Genomic DNA, 14,663 nt, shown 5'->3' with positions numbered 1-14,663 from the left:
TTACTCCAGAATCAGTTTAGTACCAATGGAGTACTCCTTTTGACAGCCGTCTTAGATTTGTCCTTTTTAAGCATCTTTGTAACCGCTCCAAAATTCAAAATGCTCATCTTACTGTTGGTCCTATTGCTGCTTCCAGACCACTGTTTCATGGTGACTAAATATCAACCTTCCTTATCATATTCCTGTTGCTCCCAATTTCAGGACAGTTTTGATATTTGCTAGGTCTGTCTTCCATCACCAGTTTTCTGCATTATCCTTTGAGCTATCCACTGCAGTGTGAGTATTTACAAAGAGTGTGACCCCAGTGGTTGCCTGTTACAGAACCCAGGGTGGTCCCATTTTTCCTTATTTAGATGACTTGCTTACTGCTAGGAGTCCTTAAGTAAGGCTCAATCCCTCCTGGGCTTCAGAATTAAACCTTCAATGTTTCTTCCTCGCACCATCTCAATGAATTGATTTCTGGAGTGTTGGATAGACACCCTTCAATGTTTCTTCCTCGCACCTTCTCAATGAATTGATTTCTGTAGTGTTGGATAGACACCCTTCAATGTTTCTTCCTCGCACCTTCTCAGTGAATTGATTTCTGGAGTGGTGGATAGACACCATAAAAAGAATGGCCTTCCTGCCAGAAGACAAGGTTCTGACTTATCAAGGCATTTTCTTGGATTTTTCTCTTCTAGATGTGGCCTCAGTAGGAGAGCTCTTCAAAATTCTAGGCCTCATGGCATCAGTGATCCTAATGATACCACTAGCCAGACTACACTTGAGAAAGAAAATCAGTGGCACTTAAATTGTTGTATCCAGTACCTTCATCCCTTTGATTTCCAGGTACTGGTACTGGGATTTGTGAAACAGGAGCAGCAGTGATGGAGGAATCAATTGTGTCTGAATCCAGGACTCCCTTTCTCACTTCAGACCACAGTCCAGCCAGCCCAGATGTTGGTTGGAGAACAGGGTCTATAGGAATTCAAGCATAAGGCTTATGACATCCTTGGGACACACCAAAGCACATAAACATAAAAAGATATTGGCAGTAATTCATGTATTAAAATTTATTGACTGCTTATGGACTCTGGTTCCTCTTCAAGTGGTCACAGACAATGCTACATTGATGTTGTGCCTGAACAAGTGGGGGGGGGGTACAAGGTCGTACCCTCATTGCCAGTTGGTAGTGATGGCCTGGGAGCTGGCTCTACAGCATTCCCTTTCTCTTCGGGCTTTGTACATTCTGTCATAGCAAAATGCAGTGGCAGACAGACTAAGCAGGTCCTGGACTGACCCTCATGAGTGGAAGCCCCATGTAGAAGTCTTCCAGGACTTGTAGGTAACACCTCAAGTCAATCTGTTTGCCTCCATTCAGAACAGACGACTGAAAAAATTCTTCTCAAAACATTGCAAAGATGCTCATCATTCACATGGTCAGCAATATTCCTGTGTGCATTTCCATTGATTCTGAAGGTGCTCCTAAAGATTGAGAGAGAGAATTGTGCAAGGTCATTGTGATAACCCCTTTTTTGCCAAGGCAAAGTTGGTTCTCCCTTTTAATTTAATTGGCAAAGGACAATCACCACCATCTTCTTCACAGGCTGGATCTGCTCATACAGCCTCAGGGACAAATGGTACACTCCAGCTTAGAGCAATTGCAACTGGCAGCCTGGATGATTCTATTTTGATACATTTTAGGTACTTGCTAAATGACCATGTGCAGCAGGTATTAAGGAGGCAAGAAAACATGCAACTAGAAAATCTTACATTTACAAGTGGAAGAGGTTTTCTAGGTGGAACCTAGCCAGTAATAGAGGTCCTGAAAGAGTTTCAACCTCTCTGGTATTGAAATGCTTTTTAGAGATGGTTTGTCATATAATTCTATCAAAGTTCATCTTGCAGCCATTTTAGCTTGTCTGGCCATGGATCTCCCTCTTTTGTCTTTCTTTGTGGGCAAACTATTTATGGAAGTAGTATTGCACGAGACCTCCTCAAAAGCAAATTCCACCTCCCTGGGATCTCAACTTTATTTGAAAATTGACCTTCCATTTTTTTTTTTTAAGTGCCTCTCAGGCTGATGTATGGTCCATAGCTTGGAAGACTGTTTACTCATTGCTACGACAACTGCAAGGCAAGTCCCTGAACTGAAAACTCTCATGGTGGGCCAACCCTGTCTGTTTTTTTTTTCACAAGGACATGATTGTATTGCTCACTAATCCTTCATTCATGTCTAAAGTTGTTTCTGAATTTATTTTGAATGAAGTCCTCAATCTCCCAGTGTTCTATCCTGATCCAAAAACAGGAGAAAAGATTCTGCATATCTTGGATGCGCAAAGATAGCTAGGGTACTACCTTGATAGAATAAAGCCCTTTAGGAATGCTGAACAGCTGTTTATCTCCTATGCATGGGCTAAGGAGGGTTAATCCGTCTTCAAGAAAACTGTTACATGATGGTCATCCTCTGTTATTGTTTTCTGTTATTCCCATCATGATAAATCTTTTCCAGGCAATCTTCCACCTCCCAGGAAGGGTAGACTTTGGAAAGCTACCCAAAATGCCACTGAGGCAGTGGGAATGATGAACGTTGTACTGTTAACAAAGTCCTCCTTACCTGTAAAAGTAGATGTTCGAATTCTTCACTGCCTTAGTGGCAGCACCCACCAGCCATCCACCAGGTTGCTCATAGATGGGGTGGATTTCAACCTTTGGTACAGTTGTTGGATTTTTTTTTTTATATGGCATTGTGATGTCTACGAATTTACTCTTGCTAGATGACTTTGGCTTCAGGTACTTCCATCTCCCTCTTTGTGGAAGTAAAAAAGCCTGAACACTCAACTCCCTGTAACAGGTGTAGGCTTCCCTCTCAATTTATGCTCAGCCAATCAGCTGCCATAGAAAGTGAGAGGGAGGAGAATCAGCTTTTGAAAACTGGCCAGTACAGGGTTAAATTGGCCGATAACCCAAAATACCACTGAGGCAGTGAGAATTTCGTACCTCTACTGTTACAGGTAAGTAGGACTTGCGCAACTGCACTTTTCAGCTGACTGATAGTGGATTTCACTGGTTTTATGGCATACGGTATCTGAAATAATAGGTGATAATTAAGGTAAGAGTGCCACCTCATCCACCCCTCCTCACACACACACATGCACAGCACATGCTAAGTTGAATTTGGCTTTCTTTATGGCACAAGCTACATTTTGTGACATATGAACCTTTTTGTCTGACCTTCAATGTGAATTTGCAGCATAGAGACAAATGATGTCATCATATCAGTTGGATGTATGTCTTTAGTTCCAGTGACCTAGATTTCAGAGCAGACTCTGGTACTGAAGAGTCAGCTTGCAGGTAGTGCTTATTATGCAGCAAAAACAACTGTAAATTGCATTCATAGGGGAAGAATGTTTGTTGCTTTGTACTCTCTGTGAATGAGGAGATATTTTTTTCCTGAGTTATCTAACCTTTTTGTGTTGTTGATGAGGAAGGAGATGAAAACTACTGCCTTCATATGACATGTCTGCATGACACTGCATCAGCACTGCTTTGTCCCTCACCCTCTACAATATCCTATGAAAGAAACATGGAAACTGAGTCTCCGTATATGAGGTGCTTGTAGCTCAGGTGGCTGTTAAGATCCTACAGCACTTTATAAAAAAAGGAGAATATCACTGCTGCCTTACTCAAGTTTATTTTATTTATGTATTTATATTTGTTTACCTGGGTAAGTGCATTAACCTCAGTGGACCATTTGCCGGGATAGCACAGGTGAATAGGATCATGTAAGAAATGAACAAAACATATTTACAGTTAAATGATATGACATAAAACATACACATACTTACAAATGCAAAGATATGCTACACAGTTTAGTTCAAAAAGCAGTTTACAAAGTCAAAACATGGGGTAGAAAATGGAAATGTGCATAACAGAGCTTTTTGGATACAAGTAGCCATAATGACTGCGATGGCTTATGCTTTAGGAAAGGTACCCCTCTTCAGCATAAATACCACAAAAGGCACAGTGGGAAATAACTTGGTATGCAATAAGTAAATTAAAAAAAAAATTAAGTCTTTTGCTTGCTGCAGTGTTTCAATTTCTGAGTTGGGCTTGCTCTTTTTCTCTTTCAGCAGTACCCTATAGCCTGGGTGAACACCATGGTATTTGACTTTAAAGGACAACTGAAGACTGGAACTTTAATACTGCATGGGTGGTCCACATTACCTGGTAAGTAGTAATGTATTGGTCTTATAAATTGCAGATCTGATGTTGACATCTTCATCTTCATTTTCATTAAACTGTGGGTCTCCATTCTGACCCTTGGAACTGACTGACTGACTGCTCTCCAAGCTTGAGATTCCAGAGTTGAGCTCCTCCATTCTACCCAAAATGCCCAGCTCCCCCACACTACCTCAGATCTTATTTGCCACTCGTTTGTTCAGCAGTGAGGTTCCTGGGCTCTGAGCTCCTCCATATGTTTCTTCAATATGTAGAATAAGTTGTGTACTATTTTCTTCTTCTGCCTTTCTCTTCTGTCTTCCTTACCTTTAAGTAGTTTCTCTTTTGTCTTTGGATCCCCCCCATAGCTTTCTTATCCTACTTTCTAATTAAAAAAAAAAAAAAAAAGTCCTTTCTTTGTCTGATGACTCCTCTTTCTCTTCCTTATCACTGATCAGAAACCCTTGGTTTCAAGAAATGCACTTCCAGTGGGCACAAGATCCCACTGTCTAATCCCCACAGGGAGTGTGTGTACTGCCTAGGGCCTGCACACCTGGATGCCCACTGTGAGGTGTGCAAAGGGTTCCACCCTGGGGCTTTAATGAATAGGAAGAGCAAACTTATTCTTAAGGGTTTCTGCCTTCTTTCCTCCTCTTTGGGTGTTCCTTCTACTTCAAGGGCTCAAACCCCCCCCCCCTCCAAAAAGTCCAGGGAGGCCGGGGAGAGCAGGAAACACTCGCCCACAATGCCCTCTTTGGAGCTATCCAGGAAGGTTCAGAGAGTCTCTGAGCTGATCCAGGGTCCTCAGTTCCTATCTCCTCCCCTCCAGACCTGATCATCTTCTGTGGCTTTGGGGGCCTACTGTGATGTCTGTGGCACTTCCAGTTTTTGTTTTGGCTCCCAGCTCAACACTGACAAGACTGTCTAGGAGGTCTCCCTCCCATTCACTCACGAGATCTCCGTGAAACTCCCTCCTACATTTCCTCCAGGTCTTCCTGAAGCATTACCTTCAAGGATGTGGGCAGATTGATGAGGCAATTCCTCAAGGCCCAGATCCAGATGGGGCTTGTGTCCACTCCATCCACATTTGGATCCGTGAGGATTTCCCTGTTCCAACCAGTATCTCTTTCTCTGACCTGTCTTTCAGTGTCGGAGTTCTTGCTTCCATTGGTCTCTGGTGATGGAGTTTCAGAGCCAAATGAGATCCCTTTGTCACCTCCGACTGTTTCCAAAACACGCTCGGCCCGGACAGCATCAGTTCCTAGTGTGTCGACTGCAGGTTCGAGGTTGACTTCGGGGGGGGGGGGGTGGATGTCAACTTCAAAGTTTTTAGCCATCTTTTGACAGCTTGGTTGCAACTCCCCCTTTGGAGCAGGAGGCTCAGGCCCCTGGGAGGTGTCTGCTTTGGTGGCTTCGGCCCTGAGAGGACAATTTTGGAGTGTCAGAGTCCTTTGGCTTTTGAAGTTGTGAAGAGTGTTCTCTCCCACCCTGGCATAGCCTCTGCGCTTATCTCCTTGGAAGCCCCCGCTCCCCATTCTGGTCTGGTGCTTGAGACCTCAAGTCTTCCATGTGGACAGCCAGGCCTGGAAAGCCTCCACAACCTCCCTTCTATGGATCCCTGAAAATCTTCTGACACCTCTGAGTCGCATTCAACTGATGAGGTCCTCCAGAAAAGGTTGTGTAAGAGGAGCATATGGATTCCTTTGAGGAATCCCTCACCAGTGACATTGATTTCAAGGAAGGAGATGAGACCCCCAGGTCACCACCTGAAAAAGTCTAGAAATCCTACACCAGAGAGATGGCTGGTCTACCCAAAACCCTTCCCCAGAGGAATCAGTTCTGTTGGGAGGCTTTTGAGTCCCGCTCATCTACTACCTAGGTGTCTCCCCCTGCTGACCCACTAATCGAGCTAGTGTTGACTAGGGCATGGAAGGAGCTGGATTACTGTAGAGCTGATCCCAATGCAGGTGGACAAGATTTTGATTGCCCCTTTGGACAAGACCTTTTGGACCAAGGGTATCCCGGTACATGCTATGGTTATCGCGGCAGCCACCAAGGAGCAGCTCACACAAGTGAGCTTTTCTGTCCACCCTCTCAACAGAGAATCACGAGCATTGGACAGATTTGGGAAAAGGGTTTATGCCTCTTCCACATTTACCTTGAGGGCATTAAACTACTTATCGCATTTCATGAGGCTACAAAGGGATCTGGTGAAGGAACTTTCTAGCTCGTCCCCTGGGTCCATGTGTGCTGAAGAAACTGGACTAGACTGGCTAACCTTTCAGTCACTGGCTAATGCGTCCATGAGTCTGATATCCCATGCTGCAGAGGGTATCTGAAAGGTGGCCGGTTCCGGCATTGCCATAATATGCCATGCCTGGATGAGGCTGTGTGACTTTGCAGAACCTTTCGAACAGTCCCTTTATCAGTGCACTTTGATGGCTCCACTTTGTTTGGGCCTACAGTTCTTGACACAGCAAAAAGGCCAGAATGACCCTGTCTGCAGTCAGGATCTGTTTTTCTACCCCACAAAGGTCCTTTTCCAGGAACCAGTGTGGGAGTAAAAAGACGTTTTGCAAGTCGCAAGGTCCTTTTCAAGATGTACAGGGAGATTTTTTTCCATCAGAGTCACGGGAGGAATAACCAGACTAGAAGGCAATGGTCATGCTGCTGAGAGGGTCTGCAAAACCAAGGGTCATGGGAAACTTTTTCGGAACAACCCTTCCAGTACTCCTGAATGGTTGCTGCCTGACTTCCTCTGGATGCAGTCAGGTGTGCTTCTCTCTGCACCTAGCAGCCTTGGGAGGACATCATAAATGGTCACTGGGTGCTCAGATCATATCTAGAAGATACTATATTCCCTTTTTAGAAATTCCAAAACAAAAAAATTGCCTCCCCGATGTTCCACCCAGTCAGAGGGAGGATGCAGCCTTAGAAATCGAAAAAGTACTAGACAAAAAGAGTCATGCAAAACGTGCCCCCCCCCCCCCCCCGATCAAGTCGGATCAGATGTTTACTTCAGATTCTTTTTAGAGCCCAAAAAAACAGGGGACTTGTGGCCTAGTCTGGACTTGACCATCCTGAATAAGTCTGTGAAGCCAACGAAGTTTGGGATGGTCATGATTCAGTCCATCTTGCCTCTTCTGTGGATGAACGATTGGATGTGCTCTGTAGACCTGAAGGGCACATATTACTACAGAAAGTTGAACAGCCACTCCAGCCAATATCTGTATTTCACACTGGGATCCAGTCACTACCAATTCAGATCACACCTGTTTGGCCTCACCACATCTGTCAGAGTGTTCACCAAATGTTTGTTAGTGGTGGTAGCATACCTCCTTCTCCAAGGTTTCCATATTTTTCCTTATCTGGATAACTGGCTTCTGACAGCTTCAACCAAGTATCTAACAGGCCAGGGACTATCTTTTACATCTTGCTCCACTCCTAGGAATCGCAATCAGTATTCATAAACCTCAGGTGCAACCAGTTCAGGTTATAGATTTCATTGGAGTTTGTCTGGACAGAAGGATATCCCAGGCCTTTCTAACTATGGAGAGGATTGCAAATTTAAGACTTCAGGTCAGGCAGATTCTATTTGTCCCAACCCCTCCGGTCAGTTTGATTCTCAGGGCATTGGGTACTATGGCAGCCACTGTAACTCTCCTACCTACTGCTTGCTTACTCATGTGGATCCTGCAATGGACATTGATAATCCAATGGACCCTTCACAGGAATCCCTTGTTTCCCCATCAAACTCTCCCAAGTATGCAAGGATTCTAGGCTTTGGTGGCTTCACTCCACAGATGTTTCTCAAGGACAGCCATTCATCCTCCCTCCCCCAAATGCCATGGTGATCATGGACACTTCCCAGATAGGGTGGGGGACATTGTCTGGGTCAAGCAGTTCAAGGCACATGGATACCCCAGATGACCTACCTATGCATATCAACATACTGGAGATGAGGGCAGTTCTTCTAGCGTCGCAAAATCTTTGCAGCCTTCTACCTCCAGGGAGTATTCCATTACAGACAATGTGTCTGTGGATTGGTACATCAACAGAAAGGGGGAACCAGGTCCGACCACTTTCCCATAGCAATGCACATTTTGGGAGAGTCCAACATATTACCGGACAGGCTCAGCATAGTGTTACTGATGTCTCATGGGTGGTCTTCAAATCAATCCACAGCAGATTTGATCTTCAAGAAATGGGGTCAACCTGGATGTGATCTGTTTGCATCTCCTGGCAACAACAAATGTAGCAAGTATTTTGCCTTGATCCCTCCTTAGAGACAGTCATCCAGAGGTGCTGTAGTCCATGCTTGGCCTCCTGGTCTTCTCTATGCCTTCCCTCCTGTGCCGTTAATTCCCAAGTTTTTACAGAAGGCTCTCAGATTGAAGAGCAAGGTAATCTTCATTTGCCCCCTTCTGGCCCTGACAAATCTGGTTCGCCTTTCTTTGATCTCACTTGACATGCCCACAATTGAGGTTGGAGCCAATTCTTGGACCTTTTTTCTTATCTCTCCGGGCATCCCCACCCAGACCTTCAGGGTTTGAAGCTGACTACATGGTTTTCTCCAATTATGATGATGGCAAGATATCCCAGGCTTTCTTCCCATGTCGAAAGACTCGTCCCTTAGGTCTTTGACCCATAGGATTTATAAAAAGTAAATGGAAAAGGTTCTCCATTTGGGTGCAGCAGAAACAGGTAGACCCTTGTATGGCTCCTATTGCAGTAGTTTTGGATTTTTTTGGCATCTGTTTTTCTTGATGGCACCAATTCCTCCACCATTAAGGTCCAGCTTGTAGGTTCATAGATTGGTACAAGGCTATCGGCCCTAGGGCCTATACAAGCCTAGCTGTAACAATTCCCTGGATACTTCTTCCCACAATATTTACTTCTCTGGATCCCTGTCTAGCAGGGTGACTGACATGATCCCTGGGGTGAATTTCCTATCTCCCATCCAGTCATCAAGGTTCCTTTTGAAGAGGGCCAAAGAGGTGCTCTGCTTGACATGTATGGGCAGTCTTTTCCAGAGTATGGGGAGTCACTGGATCAGGAACCTATCCCTCCAGCATGTTTTGTTGATTGTGATGACAAGGATTAGATCCCTGGAGCATGTGGCTCTGAGGGATTGGGATTTCTTTAAGTGGAGCATGTCCAACAGCTCAGGGTTTGACATGGCCTTGTATGTTAAGCAGAGATCACCTCTGAGTAGATGATATGTCACAGAGTATAGCTGGAATTTTTTTAGATGGTCAGCATATGCATCTGCTTTAGGCCTGTGATTCTTTTAGTGAGGTATTTCTGTGGCCTTTCCAGCTGTTGCAGATGTCTTGTGAGGTACATACCAAATGGGCATTATACTCTATAATGGATCTAATGAGGGATATGAGTACAGTGGGGCAATGACCTCCTTTTTTCTGGATGAAAAGCCCTTAGTGATGAGGTGTGCCACATAGAAGGATTTCCTGACAATTTTGGTGATGTGGTTATGGAAAGTGAGACCACTGTCCACCTGTGTCCCTAAGTCTCTCATCACACTTCCAATGTTTAGTGTACTGCCACCTATGTGGTAATTCATGGGTACATGTTTTTTTTCCAGAGGGGATATCTATAAATTTCTTGGCATTAAGCTTGAGCCCATGGCTCTGGCACCAGGCATCTGTTTCTGTAAAGCCCTTTTGTAGAATATCCACATCATTTGGGGATTCAATAATGGCTCCCTGTTTGCAGTCATCTGCAAACTTTGTTAGCCAGAGTCCCTTAGTGTTGGCCTGTACTTCAGAGAAGTAGATGCCAAACAAGAGTGGTCCCAGGACTGAACCCTGAGGTACTCCACTTGTGACTTGTCTGGAGCTGGATTTGGAGTCGGCTACTTTTACAGTCTAGGTTCTGTCAGTAAGCCAGTTGGCAACCCATCAAGTGATGTAGGGATTTATGACCAGCTTAGTAAGTTTATCTATGATTCCAGAGTGGGGGATGGTGTCGAAGGCCTTGGCAAGGTCCAGATAGGCTGTGTGGACTGCCTTACCCTCGTCAACGGCTCTGGAGACTGATTTGAAGAAGTCAATCAGGTTCAGGAGACACAATCAGCCCTTTATGAACACAAACTGGGTGGGGTCCAGTGTTTGAAGGTTGCCATTGTCTTTGTTTATAAGTTCCATGAAAATGCGTTCCATGCCCTTGCAGATCAGGCTCATCAGACTGATGGGATGGTAGTTCCCGGGATCCAAGGTGGATCCCCCCTTGTGGAGTGGGATAACTGTAACTGTGTGCCACTCAGTGGGCACGAAGCCTGAGGTGAGGCTATGATTAAACATGACACTTAGGTGAGGTGCCAGTTCATTTTGTAGTTCATGTAGTACACAGCCTGGGATGTCATGTGGTCCCATGGATGCTGTATTCTTAGCTTTGGAGAGTGTGGTTTCTACCTGTATGGCCGTGATTACCGGAATTTGGCAATCTTTTGGTATTGAGATGGGTCCTTTAGGGGGTGAGAGGGGGGTGAAGTTGGCACTAAATCGATCTGCCAGGATATTGGCAATATCATTAGGTTCAGTATATTTAATGCCATTCTGTTGAAGCTCAGAGCAGATCTGAGAATTGCCATTTAGATTCTTGACATAACTATGGAATGCCTTGTTGTTGTCTTTGGAATCTTTGGCAATTTTATTTTTGTAACTAGCTTTTGAGGATTTTATGAGGGATGCCAGCTTCTTACTGAGGCTGGTGAGGGAGTTTTTTGCATTCTGGGATTTTCCTCTTTTCTGCAACAGTTTCTTCCTTCTGTTGTATAGTTTTTTTATAGCAGGGGACCACCAGATTGGCTTCCTTTTTTTGGAGGAGAGCATCTTGGTTCTATTTGGGATGGCACGATTCATGCACGAGTGGATGTGCTCGTACAGTGCCTTAGTGTAAGATTCTGCAGTTTAACTTTCAGATCCCATCTGCATGGGTGTCATGAAGTTTGTCACTTCTGACTTCAGTAGCATGTCGTTGGCTTTGCAGAAGTTTTTTAAGGTTTCCTTACTGGGGGGTGGGGGTGGGATGTGGATGTCAAGGGTGATTTGCTTATGGTCAGAACTGACCATTGAGGGGGTGACCACTCCCATGTTGGTAATGACCAGGTCTAGGATATTGGAGCCCCTGGTGGGACAATGGATTAGTTGATCCAGGGCATTGGAATTTATGAATTCCAAGAACCGTTGGGAAAAGGAGTTGGTACCTGAGTAGTTTTCCCAGTTAATGGCAGGATAGTTGAAATCACCCAGTATTAGAGTTTTTGATCTTAATACTTTCCAGTATGTTTAGAAAGGTGTAGTGAGAATCTTGGGGCATGGTGGGGGATCTGTAGCAAGCTACAATTTGGATTGCAGTCTTACCTAGTGTTAGTTGCACCTGGAGAATTTCAGATGCATTGTGTTGGGCATCTAGCCTGCAGGTGTGAATATCCTTGGTGATTATGGACACTCCTCCACCTTTAGTGTTTCGGTCTTGGTTTTGTGGCCGAAAAGTGTGGTAAAAGTTGTAGCCTGGTATTGCAGGGGTGCTCTCTGGATCCTTGAACCAAGTCTCAGTTACTGCACAGATATCGATGTTCTCCAGTTTTAGGAGTGCCTCGAGAGAGTGCATTTTGAGGTTTAGACTTCTAGCATTGAGTAGCATAACCTTCAGATTTTGCATGCTTGTATCTGTTACAGTGGTTGTTTTGTCCTTTGAACCTTGCCTAAAAAAGGCACTATAGGGTTGGCAAGAGCTTTAGCCAGTAACCTGAATCCCAGGGGTGACAGGTGCAGACCATCTCTAGCAAAGCATCGTGGTTTGTCGATCATGTCTTCCCAGGCAGACAGATACTGGATTCCCTTTGAATGACACCAGAAGCTTATCCAATTGTTGAAGTCAATCATTTTGTCCTTATACTGTGGTATCATTCTGGGCGAAGACAGGATGCTACTCAGGGCTAGGGTCATACCTGCCTGGGCCAAATGATCCGAGACTCTTCCATGTCTCTTTTCATGTAGTCCAGGGAAGTAAGTCTCAAGTCTTTCACTCCAGCATGGACAATGACAGAGTCATATTTGTACTTGTTGTGGAGTGACTTAAGTGCATGCATTATGTGGCAGATCCTGGCACCCAACAGGCAGCTGACTGTAATTTTCTCCTTGTTCAGCCTGGTGAGTGGGACATCAGTTTGCCTGACTATAGAGTCACCTATGACTAAAGTGTTAGGTACATTGTCTTGCCTTAGGGGCTGTTGTTGCGTGGCACACTGGTGTTGTGAGCTATGTGTCACTTTGGTTGTGACTGGTGTTTCCAACATTAATTTAAGCCTAGATTCTTCCCCCCTAACAACATCTAAACTTTGTAAAGCCTTCCTTAGCGTCACCTTTTTGCTTCACCCACCTATCAAAGACTCTACCCCACCATGGGATCTAACTATGGTTCTGCAGTCGTTGATTCATCCTGCATTTGAGCCAGTGGCTACAGTTGACTTAAATTCTTCTGAATTGGAAGACCCTTTTTGTAGTGGCCATCACCTCTGTGAAGAGTCTCTGAACTTAGAGCTCTTTCTTCTAAATTCCTGTATTTAATTTTTCACAAAGACAGGGTAACATTACATACAAACCCATCATTTTTGCCTAAGGTATCCAAGGAAGGGAACATTAATCAGTCTATCAGTATTTTCTGTCTTCTTCCCTAATTATCAGAACAAAGGAGAGTACACCCTTCATTTTCTGGACATACATAGGCAAATACATTTCTACTTAGAACTAAATCCTTCAGGAACTCTGTGCAGTTGTTCATATCCTTCATTGAGGGAAAGAAAGGAAAATCCATTACAAAGATTAGTCCGTGTAGATGGTTGAGAGACTCTATTTCCTTTGTCTGTTTGGCCAGAAACATACTCTTGCAGGGTTCTATTAAAGCTCATTCTACAAGGTCATTAACGACTTCTCAGGCCTTTTGGTCCAGAGTTTTGATTGAAGATATTTGTGCTGCAGCTACCTGGTCAAATCCTCATACATTTGTTTTGTATTATAAGTTGGGTATTATATCCAGAAGCAGAAGTGCGTTTGGTTCTGCTGTACTCCAGAATATCCTTCCATGAGAGCCACCTGGGGTTTTTCGGTAGCTGGGGACTGTGTTCCACAGGTTAATGAAGATGACAACATCAGCTAAAGAAGTTATGCTCTTACCATAACATTCCATCTGTGTTGTCCATCTTCATTTTTCATTAACCATCCCTCCCTTCCTCCACCCCTTCCCCCTTCCAGTCTTTGGGAGATCTGGTGGAACTCTCAAAGGAACTTCTTTTCTTTCGGGTTAAGCTCCTGATTTCTTTTCTCATAGTTTTGGATGATTGTCTTTATGTAGGATAAGAAATTTTTGGTCCTTCTGCTATGGGCAAACTCAATCTAAGGTAGTGTGAGAGAGCGGGGCTTTATGGTTAAATGGGCGGAGCTCAACTCTGGAATCTCAAGCTTGGAGAGCAGCCAATGGTCGCAACAGAGACCAGCAGGATAATGAAAAATGAAGATGGACAACACAGATGGAACATTATGCTAAGAACTAACTTTTTATATTTCTTTGATACTAAAATATCTTTATGTAAAGTGTAGTCATAGGCTTGAGTGTGATTTTCATAGCTTGTGTGGCTACACAACAAAATTACTTTTTTTTTCCTGTTTATTTAGATGAACTGGAAGAAATGCTGAATCCACTGGGTACTGTGCAAACCAATCCATACACTGAAAATGCTCCTGCTTTACACATCCAATTTGAAAGTTACTCCAAATTTTCCATCTTTTACCCTGCCTTTGATAAGGTATGGCACACTGTTTTATGGATTGTGTCTGAAAAAGCGTCTGATACTGTTTTCTTTTTCTCTTAACTGCAGCATCTTGGCAGAGTTTATCTTTTTTTTTTGTTTGCTTTTATTTATCTGTTGAAACCAAAGAAACATTACTTTTCCTTCATAGATGTCACGCATATATAACAAATATTGTGAATGTGATCAAAACAGTTGATTGTTATTGCTTAAGAGAAATGTAGCAACTCTTTCATTTATGTATACAATTACTATAATTTACAAGAAATACATAAATGTTAACTGACTTTAAGTATTCATATTTAACTATTTATATTATTTCCAGAACTTTTTCTGCACTTAGTAAGGACAACATTTTGAGTTAACAGTCAATTATTTTAATTTAAATGTTTATTTTTTAATATTTTACAGAATTACTCCCATAGTGGTCTAATAGTAGTCTAGGCCAGAATTTGCAACATACTGTTGAAAATTTTGATCTTGTGTTTATACGCTATTAAATCCTAAAATTATAGGGGAGGTGGAGTTTCTCTGTTTTGTTCCTTTTAAAAAAGAATTCCTGCAGTTGCTAACACCAGTGGAGAGGTATACCTCGCAGTATTGCCTTTTCTATCCTTTGTATCACATAGGCTTG

General features: G+C 43.6%; 1 protein-coding gene across 4 annotated transcripts in view; it reads left to right on the top strand.

Annotated features, from left to right (window-relative positions):
* The window catches only part of PIK3CB (phosphatidylinositol-4,5-bisphosphate 3-kinase catalytic subunit beta), a gene marked incomplete at its 3' end in the record, with an annotated part of 1,563,003 nt that overhangs the window by 837,045 nt on the left and 711,295 nt on the right, over positions 1 to 14,663 (top strand). For 3 of the 4 annotated variants that reach the window (XM_044070038.1, XM_044070035.1, XM_044070039.1), the window contains 2 exon segments: positions 4,113 to 4,209; positions 13,896 to 14,026. In XM_044070038.1, the coding sequence (XP_043925973.1) occupies positions 4,113 to 4,209; positions 13,896 to 14,026 (228 nt within the window). 4 annotated transcript variants of the gene reach the window in all.

The sequence above is a fragment of the Protopterus annectens genome, chromosome 4.part1 (genome assembly GCF_019279795.1).
Source record: "Protopterus annectens isolate FY-2018-M chromosome 4.part1, PAN1.0, whole genome shotgun sequence".
NCBI classification, from domain to species: Eukaryota; Metazoa; Chordata; order Ceratodontiformes; family Protopteridae; genus Protopterus; species Protopterus annectens.
The sequence above is the reverse complement of the archived record's forward strand: the minus strand, read 5'-3'. Positions and strand labels throughout refer to the sequence as shown.